This window comes from Ambystoma mexicanum, chromosome 6p (genome assembly GCF_040938575.1).
Source record: "Ambystoma mexicanum isolate Mex_15411 chromosome 6p, UKY_AmexF1_1, whole genome shotgun sequence".
Lineage (NCBI taxonomy): Eukaryota > Metazoa > Chordata > Amphibia > Caudata > Ambystomatidae > Ambystoma > Ambystoma mexicanum.
Genome location: NC_090935.1, coordinates 1,201,596,584 through 1,201,621,376, shown reverse-complemented (window position 1 = coordinate 1,201,621,376; position 24,793 = coordinate 1,201,596,584). Strand labels below are relative to the sequence as shown.

Sequence of the window (24,793 nt, the reverse complement as noted above, 5' to 3'; positions counted from 1 at the left end):
CGAACCTTGATGTTGTAAAAATGGAAGCAGGATCAGAGAAAGCCCTTCTTCTATTTCCATGGCATATATGAGTGCCACAGATCTGGGAAACTAATGTGAGGGGTCAGCAAAGAGAAGCATACACAAGGTTCCAATGTTCTCAATATTTGCCATTTTTATTGAACGAAAAAGGGTTTGTAAAAAAGCCTATTTTGCCCTAACCAAAAGAGAATGTACCTACCTATGAAAATAAACTAAAATTTGTTGACCTTATTTCCAAAACGCATCTGAACCTAACACTAATCATACAAAATCCAAAGGTACAATATATTTTCCAAAAACACTTCAACCAAGTTGTGCAAGCACCATATGTGTACAGTTTCAACAAAACTACACTTATATTCTAGGATTTAGTTTCCCTTCCCCTGAACTGTTTGAAGAAAAAGGCATTTGAAATACTCTGTTTCACCAAAGTCCCATTAAGGGTAATGAAGATGACTCTTGTTTCACCAAATTTCCATTAAGGATAATGAAAATGTCTCTTTCCTGGGTATTTTATTTTCCTTAAGATTGCAGGGCAAATGTTCTTTTGACAATACAGGTGGAAATATATTGACAATCTTTTATAGTTTATAGGATTACCAAATCAAACATTTTCAGTTTTAACAAAGACTTGATATAACAAAGTTATTTTCCAACAAAACATTGGATTGCCTGGCGTATTCTCCTGCCAGGAACTCCTGTACTGAAATAGCTAATTTCAACAAAGTCTAAATATGGCCTTTCCTCTAATAGTTCACTTGAGTGTTTTTCATTCCGGAAGTTTATGTGGTGCCTAAAGGAATTGTGGGTCTGTTTCCTGGTGGAGTGCTAAGACTACAATGTAGATTGCACGTCGGTGTATGGCCGGATGACGTGCAGCCACGGGAGAGCCACGTAATCTGTGCCGGTAATAGATCAGCACGCTGATGAGTGTCTGGATGACGTGCTGCTCCGGCGGGGCTCTGTACTGCAGGCCTGCAATAAAGAAACGCTCATCGGCGAGTGTCTGGAAGCTGTGTATGCTTGGATGAACTCCTCGCCAACCCATACTATTTATACCACCTATGCTTGGATGAACTCTTTACCATCCCATATTATTTGTACCGCTATGCTGTCAGCCAAGTTTCCGGCGATGACATCAAAACAGAGCAAGATATTTGGACGCCCATGTATGACTGATAAGCGTGCAATGCTTAATGCCTGGCATGGATTGGGTGTATACAAGTCAGATCAGTTACATGGTGGGGAAAGTTAAATGTAGTGGGTATGGAATTTCCCCCTGTATGCTGACACGTGTTAACTGCCTTGTTTGCAAAGATAAAAAAATTAGTCATGGGCGCTCCCCTAGGAGAACCAACACAGAAAAAAGGGCCAGTTTTTTGGGAAGGTACCCACTCTAGAGTCTGCAGCCACACTTTAGCTCACTGTGCCTTTCACAAATGGGGAAATATCCATTTGCATATTCGTCTTTGTCCCACCCACATGGGCAGTCCAGCACCGAAATGCTGTGGTAATTCCCTTCTGAACAAGAGTACCAACAGCAACCCCATACACGAGTTTCAGCCCTGTTGGGCATCATCAGTGAGGTGGAGCTGTGCCTCTCTGAGCACAGTGAGCAAGGGGTCTACATCTGGATGACCCCGGGAAACTTAGGGTGACTAGACCTAAGGCCCTTCAAAAAATAATTAATTAGTCATGGGTGCTCCTCTAGGAAAACAAACACAGCAAAAATGGCCTGTTCTTTGGGAAGGTACCCACTCTAGAGTCTGCAGCCACACTTTGAAACATGTGTATGGGGTTGCTGTTGGTACTCTTGTTCAGAAGAGAATTGCCATAGCATTTCGGTGCTGAACTGCCCATATGGGTGGGACAAAGACTGATATGCAAATCGATATTTCCCTTCTGTGAAAGGTTCAGTGGGCTAAAGTGTGGCTGCGGACTCTCGAGTGGATACCTTACCAAAGAACAGGTAATTTAGCCGTGTGCGCAAAAGGGGCGCCTATCGACTATTTTTTTCATTGTTTGCAAAGATGTTACCAAGCCAATGCTGTTCCTCCGTGAACTGCATTAAGGATGGATTGGTTTGATGCATGGGTGAAATCTATAACTTCAGTATGGACTGAGGCAGACATGACCGCATTGTATGTTACTGTGGAGCGTCGGCAGGATCACGCTCGTCGTGAAACTACCATAGCGAGATGCAATAGCATTGCTATTTTAAATGTTATATAAGCGTGAAAACATGTGTTGTGCTCGTGTCACTTCAAATGCGCATAATTTTCCCAGCGAGCATGAGCTGATGTTCGCTTTGGCCCTACACTGATGTACCCTTTATATGATTAAGGGGTAGTATTCCTGCATAGTCTGAACAGCACTGCCTCAGGAAACATTATCGCCACTCGATTGAAATGGGTTAGAAATGCACTGTTACATAAGTCCTATTAGAAATGTGGGGCGTGCATTCAAGAATTGGACATCACAACTTGATATAAAGTGCAGTTGACGTGTGCTGGATTCCGGAGAGTGTAACGTTTGTCAATATTGTCAAAATCTGTACTTAAAGTGATGTGTGACTCTGGGCAGCCAGTCTTTAATGTGGACTTTAAAAGCAAATCATATGGCATTGTACTGCTCATGTTTTTAAAAGCAAAATCTATAGTTGAGTACTATTCCACCAACCAGTAGTATGAGAGTGTCTACACAGGACAAAACAGACTACTTGATATACCCCTGACCCTGAGAGGCTTAGTGCCTCGCAAGCACACATCAATGCCCTTTGTGTCCTTAATGAGACCACAGATTAGGATTTATCAGGGGAAAGTCGAGTAACCGATTGGGTGGGGGGATTTAAAAATCACAAGGCGTCTTGCCATATTCACAGTTTGCTTTTTCACCCCCACATGTATACTTTCATTTTAGATTGGACTTAGAAAAATATTTGTTCAATATCTTGAGGACTCTTCTAAGAGAATACATGTTTGTATTAATGACGCACATTTTTAATCAAATCAAAGGAATACCTACTTTAAATTGTGGAAGCATGATATTGCATTCTTCTAAGTCTGACCACCTTGCCATGACTCCTTCCAGATAGTGAATCTCTGAACCTCTTAACCCTTTTACGATAAAAGATGGGGTGATGGTGAGTTAATTGACAGTGGTGATCCTGCTGGTTCAGGGTAGGAAGCCACTCCATTCCAATGTGTATATTTTCCAAAATAAGTGTGCTATAGTATGAACAATAAAACAAATACTGGAGAAAGAATGAACCAGGGTTGCTGTTTGCCTAGTTCATGTATGCCAACATTTTCATTTAATGAGACACAGTATTCATCTGAAGAATTGATTAGCGAGTTAACAGCATCACACAGTGATGGACTGTTCGTATGGAGAACAGAGGTTGGGGGGAGGAGGGAGGTGGGTTAACTTTAAGCATTCCAGATGGAATTGATTGAATAGGACAGGAGACTATGCAGCATTTAAGTGGCTGTAGACATTTATTGAAAACAACCATTTTTTGTTTTGGTTTATTTCCATTTTTCTGTTTATTTTTAAAATCTGCTGGTTGTGTTTGAGTTTTGCTTTGTGGCTTCAGACTGTTGATGCATGAAGCTACCAAATATTATTTTAGAAATATAGAATAATTTCTAACATACATTCAGAAGGTGTTTTTCATGCTCTTCTTTCCAGCTGAATTTTTTTTTCTTTTTTAGGAGGATTTTCAATCCATGACCTATGGGTTCAAAATGGCTAACAGCGTGACAGATCTTCGAGTGACAGGTAAAAAGTTAATGTATTGAACTACTAAGTTTAAGTTTCAATGTTTGGTCCTTCATTAACTTATGCATCAGAACCTTTTTTTCCAGGTATGTTGAAAGATGTAGAAGAAGACATGCAAAGGAGAGTAAAGGTACTTATGTTTTCTCCTTCCTGATCTAATTGTGCAAAATCCATGGAATAACTGTTTTGCTTTTATATTAGCCTAATGTCCCACTAGCAACACACATGTTTTTGTTTTGATTTCTGAATGAAGCTTTTCACTCTAATATGCCAGTTTTAGAAATACAACTACATTAGACCAAGTGCACGTTAAGTCCTTTGTGAAATAATAATGCTTGGGCTGTGATCCTGTCCTGCTTGTCAAAGCCTGGTATCTGTGCTCTTTTGATAGACTTTTAGCCATCATGTGCACCTAGAAAACGACTTGTTGTAATGCCTTTGTGTGTCATGGAAGAAATAAATAGCTTTTGAGCAGGGACTTTACATGAACAGACAGGGCATATCGTTTTTTCAGTTTATCTTGATCTATATCTTTATACCATACATTATGAACATGAAAAGTGGTTTCAGGTGATTGCTGGGGAATTTTGCAGTCACAGATTCTTTAATGCATATTTGGTACCACGACAGCAGTTTCCAGTAGGAAATTATTTGGGTCATTTAAAAATATGTAGACTTTTGACAAAACTCTCAACTGGATAAAATCTCTTGTTTTTCCCTGTTGCACTTGCCCAGTAGTTTTTTCATATTACATTGATGGCACTTTGCACGTTTGACTTGTTCTAGCTCCTGAAGACTACTAACTGTTTTCATATTTCAATCATTCACATTCAACATGCAAATAATGCTCACATAGTTCTAGTATGAAAGTTCTGGACATACTCTATTCTAGACGATTGTGTTTAGTGAGTTGTTAATGGAATAAAGTATTCCTATATCCCCTTTGCCCCTTGTATCAGAATCCTCTCGACTGTAGGCAAGAAGGTGGGGGTGGGGGGCATGGCCAGGAGCCGAATGATGAGGATGTGAGTGCTCCAAAACCCAGTAACTAGTAATCTCTGAAATTATCATGAAATGTGAGGCACAGAGATATGGATTGAGGCTGTTAGCCTCTTTGAAACACGGAAAGCGACCAGATGCTTTTGCGACAGACGGAGGCTGTGATCCTGAAAGACCGATCTTCTCAGTCATCTCGGCCATCTTGGTCTGGGCTGGATGCCATGAGAATGGAGAGGCAGCGTTCGTAATATAGGAGAGACACCATAGAGAAACTGGAGTTGGTCCATGGGGAAGAAAATAAAGGGCGCCTGGCAAGGTCCTGATATGCCCAGGTGGGTACATATATTGATAACACAAATAATCAGGATGCGAGATCCTCACAAAAATCCACAGTTTTTGGACATGTTTATTTCCATCTCAAAAACCAGTGTCTTAAATTTTATACAAACTTTCGCTAAGCACGAAAGCGATACCGGACAGATTTCAATAAAAAGTTAGGGAAGTGCAGTTGTGCACCCTCATCGGGATGTAGAAGATGAGTATCCTAGTGACAAGCACATGTGAGTCTACGACGTAGGTTACACAAGTAACTCAAATCAATGCTGCCCATGGTTGTTGTTCAACCCGGGTGTGGTTTTCAAACAAAAACAGTGTACACAACACGAAATTCGAAACATACAACAAAGGGTATTTTCACAGTTGTGCCACAAGTGATCGACACAGTTGTGTTTCGGCCACAATGGGTTGGTTGAAGCTTGTAGTGCTGGTGGCCTTCATCAGGAGAGACTAGTTGGGGAGTCTGTCCGTTGGTAAGATCTATGGGAGGGAGGAGAACTAGGAGGATCTCAAAACGTGCATAATGATTTAGGGGTTAATAAATAACAGCTCATTGGTGCTAGAAAAGTACACCAGTGGTGTATTGGAGAACGCAGCTTACCGTCTGACCGGAGTGAGGCGGTAAACAGTCAAAAGGCCTGGGTAAAATCCTAGGTCTGGTGGTGTATAAAGATACACCAATGGGTGTAGATCGGCCGTGCCGGGGAAACCGGATTCAAATGGCGCTGGGCTTATGATTAGCCATTGATCTGGAGAGAGGGAGACACAAAGGTATGTCCCTGTCGGAGCACTATGGTGGCGAGAGGTGAGGCAAGACGTGTCAAAAGTGCAAAATCTAGGCGAGAGGCAGCTTCGAGGACAGGATACCGCTCAACAAGACCTTCCGACGAGCGATCCGGTGGTGGGGCACCCGCACTCATCTGATGGCGGGCGCAGACTTTCAGACCCCAGCTCACCAGGTAGCGGTGACGACGGATGCCTCTCTGGAAGGGTGGGGAGCGCATACCGGAGATCTCCACGCGAGAGGCCTTTGGCTCCCGGAGGAAAAAACAGCTTCATATCAACGTTCTGGAGCTCCGCGCAGTGCTTTGGGCCCTCAGGTCTTTTCTTCCGTCCCTCAAGGGCAAGTTGGTGAGGATCTTCACCGACAACACCACCACGATGTTCTACATCAGGAATCAGGGTGGAACCAGATCCCCAGCCCTGTCCAAGGAAGCCCAGGATCTGTGGCACTGGGCCCTCGACCAGGGGATGTTTCTGGTACCCTTTCATCTGGCAGGGATAAAGAACATCATCGCCGACTCACTCAGCAGGGAGCTGCGCTCGTGCCACGAGTGGGAGCTATGCCAGGATCAAGTGGATCGACTCTTCAGGCTGTGGGGCAGACCCCAGGTCGATCTCTTTGAGGCGGCGACGAACTCAAGTGCCAGAGGTTCGCCAGCAGGTTCCCCCAACCGAGGAGCATGGGCAATGCTTTCTTGTTCCCCTGGAACAACCTGTTCCTCTATGCTTTCCCGCCGTTGCCACTGCTACTCTGGCTCATCAACAAGCTCAAGAGGTCCTGGTGCAGGATGATCCTCGTCGCACCGTCGTGGCCGAGACCGATCTGGTTCCCGGACCTTCTGGACTTATCGGCATCCCCACCAGTCAGACTGCCCGTGGACGCGGATCTTCTCTCCAGAGAAGGAGGTGCCATTCTTCATCACGACCCGAAGTCACTGAACTTGCAGGCCTGGCTCCTGCAGCACTAGAGTTTGGGGGATACGATATAGCGGCCGACTGCAGAGAGGTTCTTGCAAAGGCCAGGGCGTCCTCAACTCTCAAGTGTTACGGACACAAATGGAAGAGGTTCTCTGTCTGGTGCCGGGCACAGAAGATTAACCCTCTACGGATTACGGCCCAAGTACTGCCATACCTACTGTTGTTGGCCAAGGCTGGACTAGCTCACGCCTCCATCAAGATACATCTGGCTGCCATCTCCAGATACACCAGGACAACAGGACGGGTGTCCTTGTGGTCTCATCGCCTGGTGAAGGAATTTATGAAGGGACTATTCCGCTTGTTCCCGCCGGTGAAGGCTCCAGCCCCGGCGTGGGAGCTCAACGTGGTGCTGACTAGGCTCATGGGGGCTCCTTTCGAGCCTATGCATACGGCACCATTGAAGTTCCTATCATGGAAAACAGCTTTTCTTGTGGCCATCACCTCCACACGGCGTGTGGGAGAGATTCAGGCCCTATCTTGCAAGCCTCCATACTTGACTTTTCACAACACGAGGGTGGTGCTCAGGACGCATCCCTCCTTCATGCCCAAGGTGCCGTCGGACTTCCACCTCAACGAGCCCTTTGTGTTACCAGTTTTCTTCCCGTCGCCTTCGTCGCCGGCCGAGAGGACTTTGCACTCGCTGGAAGTAGCTAGAGCGCTGAAGTTCTATGTGGACCGCACGAAGAGTTTTCGGAAGACGTCACAGCTTTTTGTGACATTTGGGCCTGTGAATCAAGGAAAGGCTCTCTCGAAGGCTTCCATTTCCAGATGGCTCTCCGGCTGTATCATGCACTGTCACCGGTTGGCAAACCGACTGCTGCCCGGCCGTCCGAGAGCCCATTGGACCAGAGCGATTGCTGCTACTACGGCGTTCTTGTCTGGTGTGCCCCTGCTGGACATCTGCAGGGCTGCTACGTGGAGGTCGACGCACACCCTCATGAAATTCTACTGCGTCGATCGGGATTCCAGGGAGGAGTCCAGGGTCGGCCAAGCCGTGCTGCGCAACCTGTTTCCCTGAAGGGCCTGGTGAGGAGGTAAGAGTTGCTTAATGTTGAGTTTATGTATTGCTTAATGTTGAGCCTTTTGCCACCTCCCGTGGTTGTGCATGTGTGTACTGCTATGTAATCTTATATTCATGAGCATGTGAATCCATGCCAGACCCCATGCTGGAGAAGGAACAAGTTACTTACCTGTAACTGTTGTTCTCCAGCATGGGTCTGGCATGGATTCACATGCGAACCCTCCCGCCTACCCCTCTGCGGCTCTTCACTTGGTCATACTGCCACTTTACGTGCTACCAAATCTGAGGATGGCTGCCAGAGGCGGGGCTTAGGGAGAGGGCAGTCATTGGCTGTGGGCAGTATGTCCCAGAGATCAGTGATTGGTTACTACTAGGAAAGACAGATCAGAAACGAAACTGATACTTATTTTTTTTTTTTTTCTGTAACGAGGATTCCCAGCCTGACGACGGGGAATATTCATGAGCATGTGAATCCATGCCAGACCCATGCTGGAGAACAACAGTTACAGGTAAGTAACTTGTTCCTTATTCTACTACCCCTGTACTTCATTTTCGCCTATCCCTTTCCCCTTGCACTTTCCCTTCCCCTCTGCCCATGCACTTGCGCGATCTGAATGACACTTGGCCTAGTAAGATCGGTGTCTGTCTTTCCTTTGTCCCCCCCCCTTCCCTGCCTCGTTGCGCCTTGAAACACTTGCGTATAGGCATGTTACAAATGCCATATATCATATCATAACTGAAGGCTCTGCTCCAGAGCTATGGACTACAAGGCGTGGACCTTCACACACCCAAACTGACCACCCAGGTCCCGCTCATGACACAGGCTCGAGACCGCACGTCCATCTATACCTTCCCACTCCTAAGAAGCACACTGGACGCACCTACTGTAACGCTCACCTGGTATCCATGGGGACGTCACTCAGCCTGTTCTTACCTCTTACAACCTCGAACCCTTCCCTGGAGTCTACTCGACTGGAGACTGGGCCTGAAACACAGGATTGGTAGAGTTTAACTCCCTGTTGTCTGTGTGCTTGAACCCCTTCTTCCCCGGGGTCCAACCCTTCCCTTTGATCCACAGCTCACCTTGTTTTCTTGGAAAGTGTGCTCTCCATCCTGCTTTCAGCGCAGGGGCGCGTTGATTGATGCGGGCTCGTTGCTGCCTAGTTACTTCACTGGCAAGAGTCCGACAGGTAAGTATAATGAGTCTTTTGAACAGTTCTCTAACTTAGTTCATTTGCTTCCTTTGATGATGGCCGGCGTCTGGGGATGGCGACGTGCTGCTGAGATGAGTAGCGCTGAAGGTGAGTGAGAGCGCGATGCGACCCTTTCGTGTTTGTATTGAACTTAGTTCTTTTTCTGTGTCATTTAGGTGCCGCAGCGTTTTTAGCGTGGATGCCGGTTATGAAGAAGAAATGTGGCGAGTAAGCGTGGTATGCGGCGCCTCCTAGATGTTTCCACGCTAACCTGGAGTGTCTTTTCCCTCTTGCAGATGGATGAGAAGTTCCGGAGACAGAGTTCCCCCAGAGCGGCTGGGATTCAGGTAAGTGTTTGAAGCTCGTACAGTCTTTAAAATAAGTGAAGATTTGCTGAATGCTTACTCATGCTTTTTTTCTGTTCTTTTCCCTTTTCCTTAGGAAGCGGTGTGCCGGGATGGGAATGAGACTGCCGAAGATGCCCGCAGAACAGAAGGAGCGATGAATGATGGGCAGAAGCACCGCAAGGTAAGGCTGTTCCTAACAGTGTTCTTGCAGGAGCTGAGCGAAGAAGAAAGATGCAGGCCTACTGGAGACCGATCCGAACACTGTGGGTGTCATGCTGCAGGTGCAGAAAACACAAAGCATGTTTCTCAGCCTGGGCGTGGCTTAAATAGTCTCTGGATATCCCAGGTGTCTCTGGGCTGAACCACACCTAAAAGACTAGACTTGCTGTGCAGTTCTGGGAACCGAAATATGTGGGGGCATCCATCTTGTCCCCATCCATGCACTAAAAGTCCAATCCCCAATGTTATCCTATGGGAGTGAGTGAGTCTGGTGCCACAAGCGCCAAGTCTGACTCCAAGTGGGTCTTTGGAGGGATGGAGAGGCCTTTAAGGGCCATGTAAGTGATCGTGGCCTGGCTCCAGCCTGACATCTTGGAGGGCTGGGGACATGAGGGGCAGGAATCATGACACCTACATGCAGGAAACGCGCACCGCATGCCCACATTTCCCACCAACATAACCTGCAGTCATGATGCCTCCAAAACCTTGGCTGCACACCTTGACAATGATCTAGGTGATGCTTCTCTCACCCTAGCCACCACCAAGCATGCCTTGTCTTTCACCCACTGCACTGACACTGCTGCTATTTCGAATGGTTTACAGCTTCCGGCCTCCTTGCTGCTCATTGACTTTGCTATGCCCATCGACTTTGCTATGCCCGCACACAATGATACTGCCACAGACACAGACAACTTCACTTCTCCCACCACGCCGAACGTCGTGACATTATGCCTCAGTCCAGTCAATATTGATATACACCCTAACCCTTCACCTTCTCGGCACAATCCCCCTTCCCTCAATTGTTCCCTCATTAACGCCTGCTCCCTCCCAGCCCACGCAGAAGACCTACACGACATGATGATTACCCACAACCTTGACCTCTGTGCTGTCACTGAAACCTGGCTGCATGAAGCATCTGGCCCTGCCCTTGCTTTTGCACTCCCCTTGGGTTACACCATTTTCTGTCAAAACCACCCTCTTTTAAAAGGAGGGGGGGGAGTAGCCTTTATAGCTATAGACACCATCTCCATTAGACAGACTGACCAATCCATCTCAAGTAACTGAGATCTCATATCAACTAATTTCACAATCTCACACAACTGCACTATCACATTGCACATTGTCTACCGCCCCCTGGTCCTCTAGCTGACTTCCACCCCTCCAACACACACCTCCCATCAGACAACCTCAAAGCCTCATCCAGGGTCCTTCTAGCAGGTGATCTTAACCTAGGACTTCATGATACTAATGATGCCCCAGCTAAAGCGCTAGCCAAGGCGCTGGAAACACTAGGTTTCTCACACCCCATAACTAACCCAACCATAGCAAAGGCCGCACCTTCGGCTGGATATCCCACCACAACTTCCTCTCCGATATCTTTTTCTCTGCCTGTGGTGTCCCCCAGGGGCCTAACCTCTCTCCCTGGCTGTTCAACCTATACTTGGCACTCCTTGCCCATCGCATCGCCGATCTCTGCCCCAACTTTCAGTGAGTGCTATGCGGATGATACCTAGCTCATTTTCAGGCTACCTCTTCTCCTTCCCTCATCTCTGACTGTCTGTCTGTTACCCAGGAGTGGTGTGCCGCCAATGACCTCTGCCTTAATGCCAGTAAGACTGAGATCCTACTCATCGGCACACCCGCTCCCTCCGTCCCTGCAGCTCTCTGGCCGGCCTCTCTTGGCCCTCTTCCTGCTCCCACCTGCAAGGATAAAAACTTTGGGGTCATCTTCAACTCCACACTCTCCTTCTCCCCTCACATCTCAGATGTCTCTAAGAAATCCCACTACCAGCTGCACCTCCTCAGAGGTATTCTTCCTTTCCTCTCCTTCCCCCAGAAGCTCACCGTCTCCAGAGCCCTGGTTCTCTCTAAGCTGAACTATTGCAACAGTCTCTATTTAATCTGCCTGCCTCTACTCTCCGCCCTCTGCAACTTATCCAAAACAGAACTGCAAGACTTGTCCTTGGCCTCAAGCCCAGGGATCGTATCTCTCCAGGACTGAAATCTCTGCACTGGCTCCCAGTGGCTGCAAGGATTAAGTTCAAAACCTTCTACATTGCCCACAAGGCCTTCTGAGGCCGGAATACCTTCAACTCTCTGTTCCCAAATACCTTTCTTCTCGGGCTCTTCGCTCATCTGCCTCCAACTCCCTCAGGGTCAGTCGCTTCTCCAAGCAACGAGTGGGTGGTCGAGCTCTCTCTTCAGCAGGGGCCTCCCTCTGGAACAGCCTTCCTGCATCCCTGAAACTTGAGGAGAACCTTCTCTGGTTCCGGAAACACCTCAAAACCTTCCTCTTTGCTTCTGCTTGCTCTGCCTCTCTCCCCTGCTGAAGTTCCTGGCTGAAACTGCACTGGTTACCTGGCCACCCTTTCTGATCTTGGGTCCAGGCCAGGCCCCACTTTTTGCACACTTGCCCTTCCCCCCTGGCAACCCATCGCACCTGGGGACTGTTTTTTGTATCCCTACAGTCCCCTACCAGCACTTATTCTGCTCTTACCCTGCACCTGCCACCATCTGGCCGCTTTTATTATCGTATTTATTCTTCTATCCCTTGCACTGCACTTTCCCCCTCTCCCTTCCCCCAGGCACTTGCCCTTTCTCCCTACCCATGCACTTGCGCGATCTGAATGACACCTGGCCTAGTAGGATCGTTGTCTGTTTCCCACTGTTTCCCCTCCCTTGCCTCGTCACGCCCTGAAACACTTGTGTATGGGCGTGTTATAAATGCCATATCATATCATAACTGCCCGCCGGTTGTCACTGCCATCTCTCCCTTTCCATGGATAGACCACCACGTCATCCTCTTCACCATCTCCACACCGAAGCTACAATAATCAAGCTCCATACCTCTCCCCACATCCTACACCAGAGGCACACACCTCCTCACTAAAGAAAGGCTGGCCCCTTACCTTGGGGCCCCAGCCCTATCGGCCCCATTCTCCAGTGACCCTAATACGCTCGCCCTCTCCCTCACCACCATGCTTTCTGAGGCAATCTATGCCATTGCCCCCCTAACTGTCCGCAAAGCCAAGCTGACACAGCAATCCAACACATGGATCACGCCGGAACTCTCAGCCCTGCGCGCAAAAAAGCGCGCGGCTCTATCGAAATGGCAAACCAGCCAAATGGCCTCAGACAAACTTAAATTTAACAAACTGTCCAACAAATCCAAAAAAGCAATCATTCTCGCCAAGGCCAACTCATTCAATACAAGAATCGCAAATGTCAAATCCAACTGTATGGAAATATTTACCATCTTCAGGGAGCTAGATACTCCTGCTCCCAAGCCATTCAAAAGAATGAAGCGTGGTGTGCTGACATCCAAGCAGCCATGCTTCACAAGCTTGACACCCTTCAGGACAAATTCCGAGCTAATCAACTCCATCCACACCCCCCCAATCCTGACCAACCACCCACCCCCACCCGTGAGGCCTCAAACACAACACTCTTCTTGTTCAGAGAGGTCAATGAGACTGAAGTTGCCGCAATCATGAGGAACAAACCCTCCATGCGCAAAGGGGATATATGCCCAGCCTCTCCTATCAAGGAGTGTGCAGACCTGCTCCTACCCTTCATAACTGCCTTCATCAACGCCTCTTTTATATCAGGATCGGTTCCCCCCAGCCTAAAAGAAGCTTGGGTTCCCCCCCTACTAAAAAAGCTGCTCTTGACCCATCCAATCCCAATAACTACAGGCCCATCACCACCGTGCCCTTACTACTTAAAATTCTGCACAAAGCAGCCTACGTGCAAGTCCAGCAATTCCTAGAGTCAAACAATATCTTAGGCGCCAGACAATCCCGATTCCGTCCTGGTCACGGAACAGAACCTTAAAAACCAAATTGACGATATCAGAGACACAGGCAAACCTGGCCTACTCCTCCTCCTAGACCTCTCAACTGCTTTTGAATTGGTGGATCATAAACTACTCTGTCAATCTCTGTGCCTCAGCCTTTTTCTCACCTAATGCAATCACATGGATCGCCTCCTTCCTTCAAGGAAGGGCTATGTTTGTCTTCTAAAACCAAGCAGCTGCATCCCCAGACACCATCCTATTTGGAGTCCCACAGTGTTCCTGCCTATCCCCGACGCTATATAACATTTTCACCATATCTCTATTCAACGTACTTGACAACGTACACCAATTATGCCGACGATACTTGGCGGGATAAAACTGAAGTTCTATTGTTAGCCCCCACTGACTCGCGGATCAAACTTGATGACCAGAATTTATCCTTCACCATCAACAACACTACCATCCCTGTCTCCCAATCAGTGAGAACACTGGGAGTCTACTTAGATGCCAACCTAACTATGTCTAGACAAATCATTGCAATCTCTGCCTCGGCAGCCTACTACTCCAAACTCCTCAATGCCTCGAATTGCCTGTTAATTGCTAGAGCCCTAACTGGCTCAAGGCTGGACTATTGCAATGTCTTCTTCATGAGAAACCTCAGCCAAAAACTTGGACACACTCCTACCTATTCAAAATAATGCCCTTCGTGCTACTCTGAGGATCCCCAAAAGAGAACACATCTCAGCAGCCAGACAACAAGCGCACTGGTTGCCTGTCCGACAGCGCATCCTTTTCAAAACGCTTACCCTCGCGCACAAATGCATCCACCACAAAGCACCCCCCCACCTATCTCACAGAGCCATCATTCCTCACACCGCCAGACCCACAAGAACACCTACACCAACCTATTGCCTGTTCCCAGAGTTTAACGGGCCAGAGGTGGTAGTACACGCTTCCCCTTCATTGCCTCCAGGCACTGGAACTCCCTGCCACTTGCCTTCAGAATCAAACCTTCTCATCTTGCATTCTGCAAAGTAATCAAAACCAAACTATTTGCTTAAAATGGCAGCTATATGTATGTCAAACTAATGTTTACTATTGACACTGAACCATGTTGGTCATGCCCCAAACAACTGTATCCTATTTACAAAGAAGCACGACATGCAGCAGTATTGCATGTGTAATCAATCCGTCAGATCTAAATGTAGGTATGGGCTAATGTAATCTAGTCTCCTACCGACGCATTTCAACCAAGCTATGTTATTTTTGAGCTAGTGTAACCCAGCCGCCTTTCTTTGTATTGTAACTAAGCCATTATCTTGTAAAAGTGCCTTGATGCCCCCGGGCTGTGTGCACACTATATAAATATAAATAAATAAACAAAGAAGTAATCCAAGCTACTACAACCTCTGAGGCCCACTCGGGTGAAATTGGGCGGGTTATCAGAGGGTCGAGAAATCATTGAGAAAGCGTGGGTAGACCACAAACCTGCCCACTGCCGCCCCCAACAATGGGATCTCCTTTTGGACCCACTGATTGCAGCAATCCACTTGTCGATGAGATCATCCTCCAGAGTAAGGTCGTAAGGTGATATCTTAGCGTTAAAGTCCCCACAAAGAATTATTGGGGCGTCAAAGGTTAAGTCGTCCAGTATTCTCTCAATTTCCTTGAGCAGAGTGGATACGCTTCCCTCATATGGGGTGGGGGACATAAAAAACGAGGAGAAACTCCTGGTGCAGTCCCAAAATAATTTAGGTTGTGGAGACATTTTACTCCTTGGAATGTTAGCAGCGGTGGTGTGGACCTCGACCAACCCCAAAGGGTTCCTTAATGCCATTGCAAGGCCCTCCTTAGGGAGGCCTCTGGGGCCCTTCTCCGCCTCACATGTTTAAAATGATCCATCCATCCACCACAAGGGGTGCAGACAGCCTAGTCTGCTGGAGCATGACAACACTATACCCATCAATGTAGTCAAGTAAGTTTTACTGGGAGAACAGATGAACATGACCACTTGTGTTCCAGCTCAGGGTCAAAAATGGCAGTGAAGGGACTAAGGTTAGAAACAGAGTGCCCCCTCATCTCTGCCAGATTCGCCAGCCAAGCACAATGTGACTCCTCCCTTTGGATCCCTCCCGCCCAATAGCAGAAATCGATATGGGCTGGTCTATCATTTGTTAAAGGATTAGAGTGGATTTGGATGTCCCAGCTCCTTCCTTAGCCGCATCCTCCCTTCCAGGCTGCATTAAGACTTTCCCAGGGGCCACAGATGGGCACGAGTATTTCTGGCCATTAAAGCTGGGAAATTCAGTTATTGAGCATTCATAGCCCAGTTTGTAGACAGACGCACGATATTCAAGAATGTAAAGGAGGCTATCTTCAGAATGGAAGTGAATGAAGGACGTGGTTTTGGTGGAATTTTCGCACATATCCACTATCTTAATGTCACAACTATTTACATGGCGCAGAGGAATAATTGTGTATATTAAATGCAAAAAGCAAGAGCGATTTAAGTGGAAGTTTTGGCCTTCACAAAATTAAGCTTTGTGGCAGTAGAACCTTAACACTACGAATTACTGGCCAGTTCGTTTTGGCTGAACAAAAATCTTGTATTTTAGACATTTCTGCTGACCTCTTTTGCCTGGGTCATGGAACTGAGGGTCCAACATTCAGGTTCTTTAAAATCTGTGGGTAAATCAGGTGTTAAGGAAGCTAGGGGATTAGCAATAATTGTTCCTTCCATCGTCCTGGGCCCAGACTGTGTATCAGTGAGCCTCTTTTTCTTTGGGTTTGAGTTGATGGCAGCTGGCAAACACCTGCACGGATGCTGTTGCTACTCAAGGACCACAATTATTGACCATTGCGTGTGTTGTTGGGCTGAGACAGGTCTTTTGTTTCGTCCAGGGCTTTTTCTCCTAGGGTCTCAATCTCCAGGACAGATGTCATAGCACAATTTAACACTGCCTTAGAAGAAAGAGTATTTAAGGTTTGGAGCCCCTCAACGGAGCAAACCACTCCAACCATACTGTACGTTGGACAGTGCATGGATTTGGCTTTTATTGCCTTGATGGTCTTCCTTTTTCTCCGACAGATCCTCGTACATCACAGGCTGTCTTACTGTCTGCCTTTTTCCCGCAGATACCAGGCTGTGGAGTCCAGTGCATTCGCTGTCTTGGCTAATTGTTTCCATTACTCTGGCCAGAGAATAAGAAGCCATCAAAAGCTCATTGATCGGATGAGCTAACCTATTGTATTTGCTGCTTAAAACATCCGATTTGGCTGCAGTCGCCAAACCTTTAGTCAACAACTCTTTTAGGAGGCATTTGAAAATTGAGAGAATGGCAGCTGAGGAATTGCTGTCATCTATGTCTTGATTGTAGTTGCTCTGTTCGTCTTCTGTATCGTTAAGCAACCTGTACAGGTCGAGCCTGAACAACTCCGGTAGAGAGTATATAGAAGGATGTTCAAACAAGTGTCCTGGGCTGATAGCACTGTCCTCGAGGTGTGCCATTTCCCAATGGCAAATCCTGGTGGTAAAGCCAGAGCATCTATAGTGTGTGTGTGTGGCTCCATTCGCTCAGAGGACACTGGGCTAAGAAAAGCCTGTTTAGACAGGACATTGGGGACAAGAGAACTGTAGGACATTTCTACAAATTGAGATTTGTTATGTAAGGAAGGCATGATATCAACAGTAAGACAAACACAAATGACCACAGTTTAAGGGTGTTTATTGAACTTCAATTGTGTTTGAAAAACGCCTATCTAATCCTAAATCTAAAGATGGGAGCAAGCTATGACCATCAAATAATAACGCAGTCCTAGTGGTGTCTTGTCAAAATAAGAGCCTGTACTAATAAACCTATTGCCAATTCTTGCCTCTAAATACAAATAGTGTGGGACACAATGTCACAAAAGAAAAGTGTTCAAGAAATCATATGTCCGGATATTCAAGCTGTAGGCTTCCATTTCCCACGTTTTCAGCACCGGACAAAGCGGCACACTCGACCTTAGCACAGTCTCTGGCTTTTCTAGCACGAGGGTGCAGATAAAAACCTCAACATCATGGTCTTTGTTGCAACAAATAAAGTTCCTTTCCTTTTTGTATTTCACATATACACCATTTTCTTATCTGATTTACTATTTACCTTACTCAAGTATCTCAAATTCAGGTGTCTCCCATTTACTGATTCTAGCTGCATCTCCACTGCTCTGCTCCCTTTTATCTTGCTGCTTTCTGCCTGGTGTGTTCTGTAAAGTCTGGGTGCATTTCCATAGCGGTATTATCTTAAAGTCTAGGTACTTTTACCTGCTTTGTCACCTCAAGACTAAGGGTGTTTACACAGCTGTGTTTTCCTCGAGGCGCATTGCTGCGTGCTGTGTTGTCAGTAATTGGGGTACTGTGTTCTTTTAAATCAGGTGCATCATCCCTGCTGTATTCTAGTAATCTGGGTGTATCCTCCCGCTGGGTTTGTCTTAAACCTAGGTGCACCCGCCACCCTCTCTGGTCCTCTAAACTCCAGGTACTGTTGCCGAGTTGTAATTTCAGGATCTGGCCCCCTCTGCCCCTTCATTATTTTATCTGCACCGTCCATACTTGTGAACTCTCATTTAGAGGTGCATCCTGCCCACAAGACCGACACCATGCCCCACACTCCCCAAATCAGAGCTGCCTGCTGTCACGCCAGTAAGCCTAGCAATGCCCACTCATCCAACCCTAACCCTCGTCACCGCACAGCCCAACCACCCTCTCCTCCACCCCCTCACGCAGCCCCCTTCTGCCCCATCCAACCTCCACGTAGATCTCGCTCCTCTCAAGCCAGAGCAGCACTTTGGAGAGCTACAGTTGCAAATATGGACCACCTGAACATATCGCACCTCCCACCTACCCAGCCCTGCCAACCATCCCACTCCAACCACACTGCTACCTCTTTGCTTCCGCTTCCACATCTCGCCTCTCCCGTAAAACATTGCCTTCTCCCCCCAAACTCCTACTTCCCTTCACTTAGTGCAGCCCTGGCCAACACCCCGACCTCAACAACCCACCGCACCCCCCTCCCCCACTCTCAACCACACCCTGTGGGCCACTCAAAAGATCAGAAAAGGCCCAGGCCTCAGCCACTACAAGCCCCTCTTGGCATCACCCTTGCTCCACCGCAGATCCCAATCCTTGCCATCCTGCTATTATGCCCAAATCAACCCTCCAGTTTCCAAATTGGTCTTGGCTCTATTTCCCCCCCACCCCTTCTGCCCACCTTCACCCCCTATTCCCTCCACTGGCCATCCCATCCCTCACCATGCCTCCACCCACACTCCTTCAACAATCCCCACCACGACCTGCACAAACTCAAGATTTCAACACAGCCCTCATCTCCAACAACACTCGCCTTGACTCTGCGCTACAATAAACACGCACCCCTACATCCATCCAAATCTATAGCATTCTCATCAACGCCAGGTTGGTCTCTAAAAGCAAGCATCTTTGACCTTATCTCGGATGAAAACCCAGATATCCTTTTCATCAAATTTATCACAGAGACCTGCTCTGCCGACGAATACGAACCACTTGCACATGAGGCCTCCCGCCCACGCTACAACCTGATTGTTCAGAACAGATTAAAAGAGGTGGGCGTATTAGTCATCCTACACAAACATCAAATTCCAATGCTTCTCAAGGACACCTTAGCCAGCACCAAAGATTATGAATCACTACTTTTAGAATTCCAACTCTCACCCTCTGCCTCCCACAGCTTTCTACTCCTTTATAAACCCCCTGGCTATAACAGAAGCTTTGCCGACAATCTCAGTGATTCTCTGTCGACTACCTTCAACCTATGTCCAGTGCTCACCATTCTAGGTGATTTTAACATCTGGTTTGACTCTCCTTCAAACTCCATGACCGCTCTCTCACAAGTAACCTAGAAGCTTTCAACAAGACACAACTCATTTCTCTACCCATCCGCAAGCCACACCCTCGATTAGGTTTCCACTCTGCCTCCACGCCCTCTAACATGGACAGATCAATCAGCCATCTTCTCCTTACCATGTTCACCAGCGCTCACCTCCCAAGACCACGCCTGACCTCACCCCACTCTGGAACAATGTCGCCATCACCCCCGACCTAGCCAATTCCCTTCTCAACTCACTGGCAGTAATCTCCCTCCAGGAAGGCCCTCCCCCATCAAACTCTTTGACCAGCACCCTCACGCCCCTCACTTCAAGAAAACCTTCACCCCAACAAAACAGACCCCCGAGATCAGTACTCCACCCACCTCACATCTCTGAAAACTCTCAAGCACTGTCTGGAACGGACCTGGAGAACCAACCCGACCCCCCCCCAACCCCCAAAACAAAACCCTCCTGGCAAGACTAACAAGGGCCTACAGGTCAGAATTATAAAAGCTAAAAAAGCATTCTATGGGAACAGAATCTTGAACTCTCGCAGCCCAAGCAAGGAATTGTACAGAAACATCTCAGAATTCAAGTCGTCAGGTTGCTCAACCCCTTCGCCATTCAACACCCAATCCCTATGCGATGCCTTATCCGAATATTTTCACAACATCGCTATTGATAGACATAGTGCCGTTGTCTCTAGCAAAGATGGCCCCACCACCTCCCGTCTTGTTTCCCAACTCCCTCCCGATGCAAACCTTTTCCTCTTTCTCCTCGATCTCACCCCAGGAGTTCCTCTCGCTCTTGCCCACCCATTTGCCTCAAAATCATCCTAGCATCAACCTGCCTCAGGAAGTATTGCACGCTCAATCCTAAACCATTCCCTCAGTTCGGGAATCTTCCCAGAAGCCTTGAAAACCTCCTATATGAAACCCTTCCTCAAAAAACATATGCTCGACCCTGCTTATTCCCCAGAACTACTGGCCCATTTCCAACACCAGTTTCATGGCCAAACTCATGGACCGCACAGCATACAAGCAAATCTGCCACTTCACTGAAACCAACAACCTGCTTGTCCCTGCCAAATCTGGCTTCTGACCCCTGCAAGGAACCGAGTCCTCCCTATTGTCTGTTTGGGACGACCTAAAAAGAACAGCGGATGCGGAAGGATGTGCTGTACTCATTCTTGTTCACCTCTCTGCCGCCTTCGATACTATTGACCACACCATTCTCCTAGACAGGCTACACTCTTTAGGAATCAAGGACACTGCTCTCGCATGGATCTCCTCCTTCATCTCTAATTGCTCGCAAAGCAAGCTCCTCCACCCTTTCACCCCTGCATCCTGCCCGGTGCCGAAAAAGGTTACACATGGAGCATCCCTATCCCCCCCTCCTCTCCAATGTCTATTTTAGCCCACTCCCCGCACTCATCCGCTCCCACAATCTCACCTGCTAAAATTACGCATATGATAGCCATGTCATCCTCGAAACCCCCAAATCACGAGGCATTTTTCCTGTCCAGATCTGTCATTCTGTCTGTGAGATGGACAGAAGGACACCACTCAATATCTCTGTCAAAGGGTTTTGTTTACTCAGTGCGTTTACAGAGGTGTACTCCGAGTCAGTAAGGTTACTTCACCCACTTGGACAATTTCACTATCCTCTGCTCACTCTGGAATGATAAGGGCTGCTTCTTCTCTTCTCCTATTCCGAATAAGCCCACCTTTCCTGCATTCTCTTCTCCCTGTCGTCCTGCAAGGTAACAGATGCAACATTTCCTTCTTCCTGTGTCCTTTTATACCACTTTCCCTGGCTGTCCCCCAATCAACTATTTACACCCACTATAGAGAACACAAGTACTGCCCATGTATTAAGGCCATATTTTAAATACACAGTGAACAGTCAAAGATGGCTGCCAATAAAGTAAAAAGCTATGATGAGCAGTGTGTACCAGAGCTTTTGTATTGCGCTACGGTGCTTGCATCAGACAGTGATAACTCCCAACTCACTAATGTGCGTAATTGGGACGAACTAGTACAAATGATGAAACTCATTATCAGAATGGAACTCCATGGTACCATCATGATAGAATACTTACGCAATGGCACATTACCCCAAGGCCTAGTGGTTAGAAATGAACGTCTCTTCCTCGACAATAAGAACTTTGTGGTACAATGGAGCTATATAGCCAACAAATGTGGAAGAGACTGGATCATACTAATCATACACAGCTAAAGGGATGACAGATACATTAGCTGCAGAACTCCTTGTGTTGGAAGATGAAATAAAAAAAACTGGTCGCCCTAGAAACTTAAAAAAAAAGACTAGATGAAATCCTGACTGAGATGGACGAATTTCAAGATTTCACGACCCATGAAAGAATACACAAGATGAAGGATTTAACCAACTTCTCTCATGAGAAAGCATTCACATACATACAAGATAACAATGACCCTAGGAATAATGCAGAGCATATACAAACAAAAGGGAGAAGAGTGAGATTTGGCAATACATCCTACAGCTCGCACTGGTTGAGCAATGACAGCACTGTTGAAGACAGAACACACAATGGGTTTAACCCTAACATTAGAGGTCCAATAGAGGTCAGAACAGAGCGAGAGGCTCATTTAACAACAGGCGAGGCAATATTCAGAGAAACTGAGGCGACAGAGGGAGACGCAGAGCACAAGTGCCTTTTTTGGTAGGAGACTAAGACAGACCGAACTGGGACTTTGAGCCACGACAAACGCTGAGACCAACAGCTTACTAATTAATCTATCCACATACTCCCCAGCCCCCCCCCCCCACTAAATCTGAAATAGCAGCATTGGAAAAGGGTTTCAGTTTTGGGCCGAAAATAGGATAGTTTCAAAATAGGAACAGAATTACAACTGTTCAGAAAGGTACATATGAAATAATATTTTCTGACTAACACATTTTGAAGGTGAGTTCAACTTGACTGGTCTCCGGAAACCATCTCCCTTCTGTCAATTTCAAGTGCTTTATTTGGATAGGCCATTAACACACAAATCACTAATATATCACAGTATAGTACCAGAAAAATCACCAACATAAAAACAACTTAATACAAAAGGATTTATCAGTGGCTGGCCATAAAAAGCAATACAATGCATAAAAGTCATCAAATTGATGAAATCCCAGAGATCCCGAATCACTTAAAAGAATGACGGAAGATTCAAGGAGAGAGTGTATTCGCAGCCCCAGTTATTCAATATAGCTTCAGTCATAGAGCACGAAGGGGGGGGGTGGAATACTTGCAGCCCCTCACGCAGCGCTATTACTGGGACGCCCACTACTCGGCAATCTCAAGCGCAGGAGCCGCGCACGGTGGACATACTTGGCTATGGAATACATCACCTTCCAGTCCACCGAGCTGAACATTTTTTTCATTGCCACACCTGTGGTTCTTATATGCCTTTGTAACGGGAGAGGTTGCAAATATCTGTTCTGCAGCTGCAATAGAACTGGGCATATTAGGGTAAAATGCACCAGGGATTCATCAGTTAAATTGCAAAGCGGACAAACCCCTGAGTTAAGATGAGACCAGTAACGTGTATAGCTTGCAACAGGCAAAAAACCAAGTCTAAACTGTACGAAATGAGAGCGTTCGTATGGGCGGGGGGGTAGATCATATTGAAGACATTACGGCAATTAACCAGCAAATTGATGCGGCAAATGCCCGGCACATTCTTTAATGCAGTTGCCAACAACTCTTTGGAAGCAATCCTGACCCGTAGTTTCCAACCATGTTTTGAGGATGCACAACAATCCCATGGAGAAGACCGCGTTTGGCTAGCATTCAGTCTCGGCAAGATAGATCTAACGTGCTGCACCTGACCACAGTTCCCAGCCCCATTTAATTTCAAGAATTCCACTACTGCCTCCATATAGGGCAACACATCTGGAGATGCCCACAACCAGAGCCAATATAGAGCTGGTTTTAAAGATATTTGATGGGCCACAGGCAAATCAAAAAGAAGCAATGAGGTAGGGGCATTCTTTGGTAACAATAGGTTCTTGATAAACATGTTCTCACTCAGACAACCCCCTGATAACAGCATACTGCCAAACCTCTGCGGCACACATTGTGTCAGTTCTATAGCTGGGGAAATCGTCCCACTTCCCCCTACTCCGAAAGAGAGGAAATTCCACCCACATATTTATATAAGGTTGCCCTGGCTTTTACCGCTTGGTCTGTCCAACTTGATACCTCATTAAACCTTATCCCCAAGTAGTCAAATGTTTGACCTGTTCTAGGGCTTGCCCGTTAACCGATACCCTCAGATTATGTGACCTGGTAAAGGGTGGTTTAAATACATTTACATTTGTCTTTGAGACATTAACCGTCAAGCCAAGGGTATCATACAAACGTATCCAGTGCTGCTGCAAGACCCTTTGGGGTAGTGGCAAGGATTGCAGTGTCATCCGCGAAGAATAAGCATGGCCATCATATTACATCAATTCTAGGGGGGGTCCATTGCACCTACTTCTAGTGCATCAACAATTTCTTTAATAAATAGTAGAACAAGAAGGGGCACCAGGACGCAGCCTTGGCAAACTCATCTTTTAACGATAAATTGATTTGTGTGTTCTCCCCCCATCCTATACCAGACTGTTGTGGTAGAATTATCATTAAGAAGCTTAATAACATCCAATAGGGGCCAAGGAACATTCATTTTCTCCAAAACCTGCCACAGTTTACCCCTAGAAACCTAATCAAATGGCATCCTTAAATCAATAAAGATGACGTACAGCTTCATTCTAAGGAGTTTAGTGTATTTCTCTATGAGCAGGAACAATAAAAAAGCAGTGATCCACTGTCCCTCTACCTCCTCTAAACCCTGCCTGAGCATTGGAGATAACATCTGTCTAATCTGCCCTCTTTTGGAGTTTGATTAGCAGAAACGGAGTTCGGGCGGTAATTCTCAGGCCGCTATTTGCCAACAATTATACCCTCCGACCAGGTATGGGGAATCAAACCAGACCTAGTAACTGTGTTTAAAAATCCTCGCCAACATCAGGAGCCAAATTGCTGGCTTCTAACGGAAGAAATCAGTTGGAATCAAGTCCGGCTCTGGGGCCTTACCCAATCTCTGGGACAACAGTGCTTCCCCAACCTCTAACTCACAAATAACCAGCAGCCCCTCTGTTTGATCAAAGACTGGGGCCAACCCTCCCTCCCGAGACCCCCGCCCCCTCCCTGTCGGAGTATATTTCAGTAAAGTGGACCGCCCATTCTTTCCTTGAAATAACACAGTCCAGGTCACGTCCGCCGTTAAGCTCTTTAGGGGATACCAGTTTCCAAAATGACAGCATATCCCTAGCCACCATAGCTGCAGACAGGGCTTGCCATGACGTTGAGACGTGTAGCCGACGCTTTGTAGCTAAGAGGTGTTTATATTTCGATCACAAA

At 47.0% G+C, this 24,793-nt stretch overlaps 1 protein-coding gene across 3 annotated transcripts in view; it reads left to right on the top strand.

Moving 5' to 3' along the window:
• NAA35 (N-alpha-acetyltransferase 35, NatC auxiliary subunit) overlaps window positions 1-24,793 on the top strand; it is a 1,572,250-nt gene that overhangs the window by 191,707 nt on the left and 1,355,750 nt on the right. For all 3 annotated transcript variants that reach the window (XM_069625850.1, XM_069625849.1, XM_069625848.1), the window contains exons 7-8: window positions 3,735-3,801; window positions 3,888-3,931. In XM_069625850.1, the coding sequence (XP_069481951.1) occupies window positions 3,735-3,801; window positions 3,888-3,931 (111 nt within the window). The remainder of the gene's footprint in view (window positions 1-3,734; window positions 3,802-3,887; window positions 3,932-24,793) is intronic.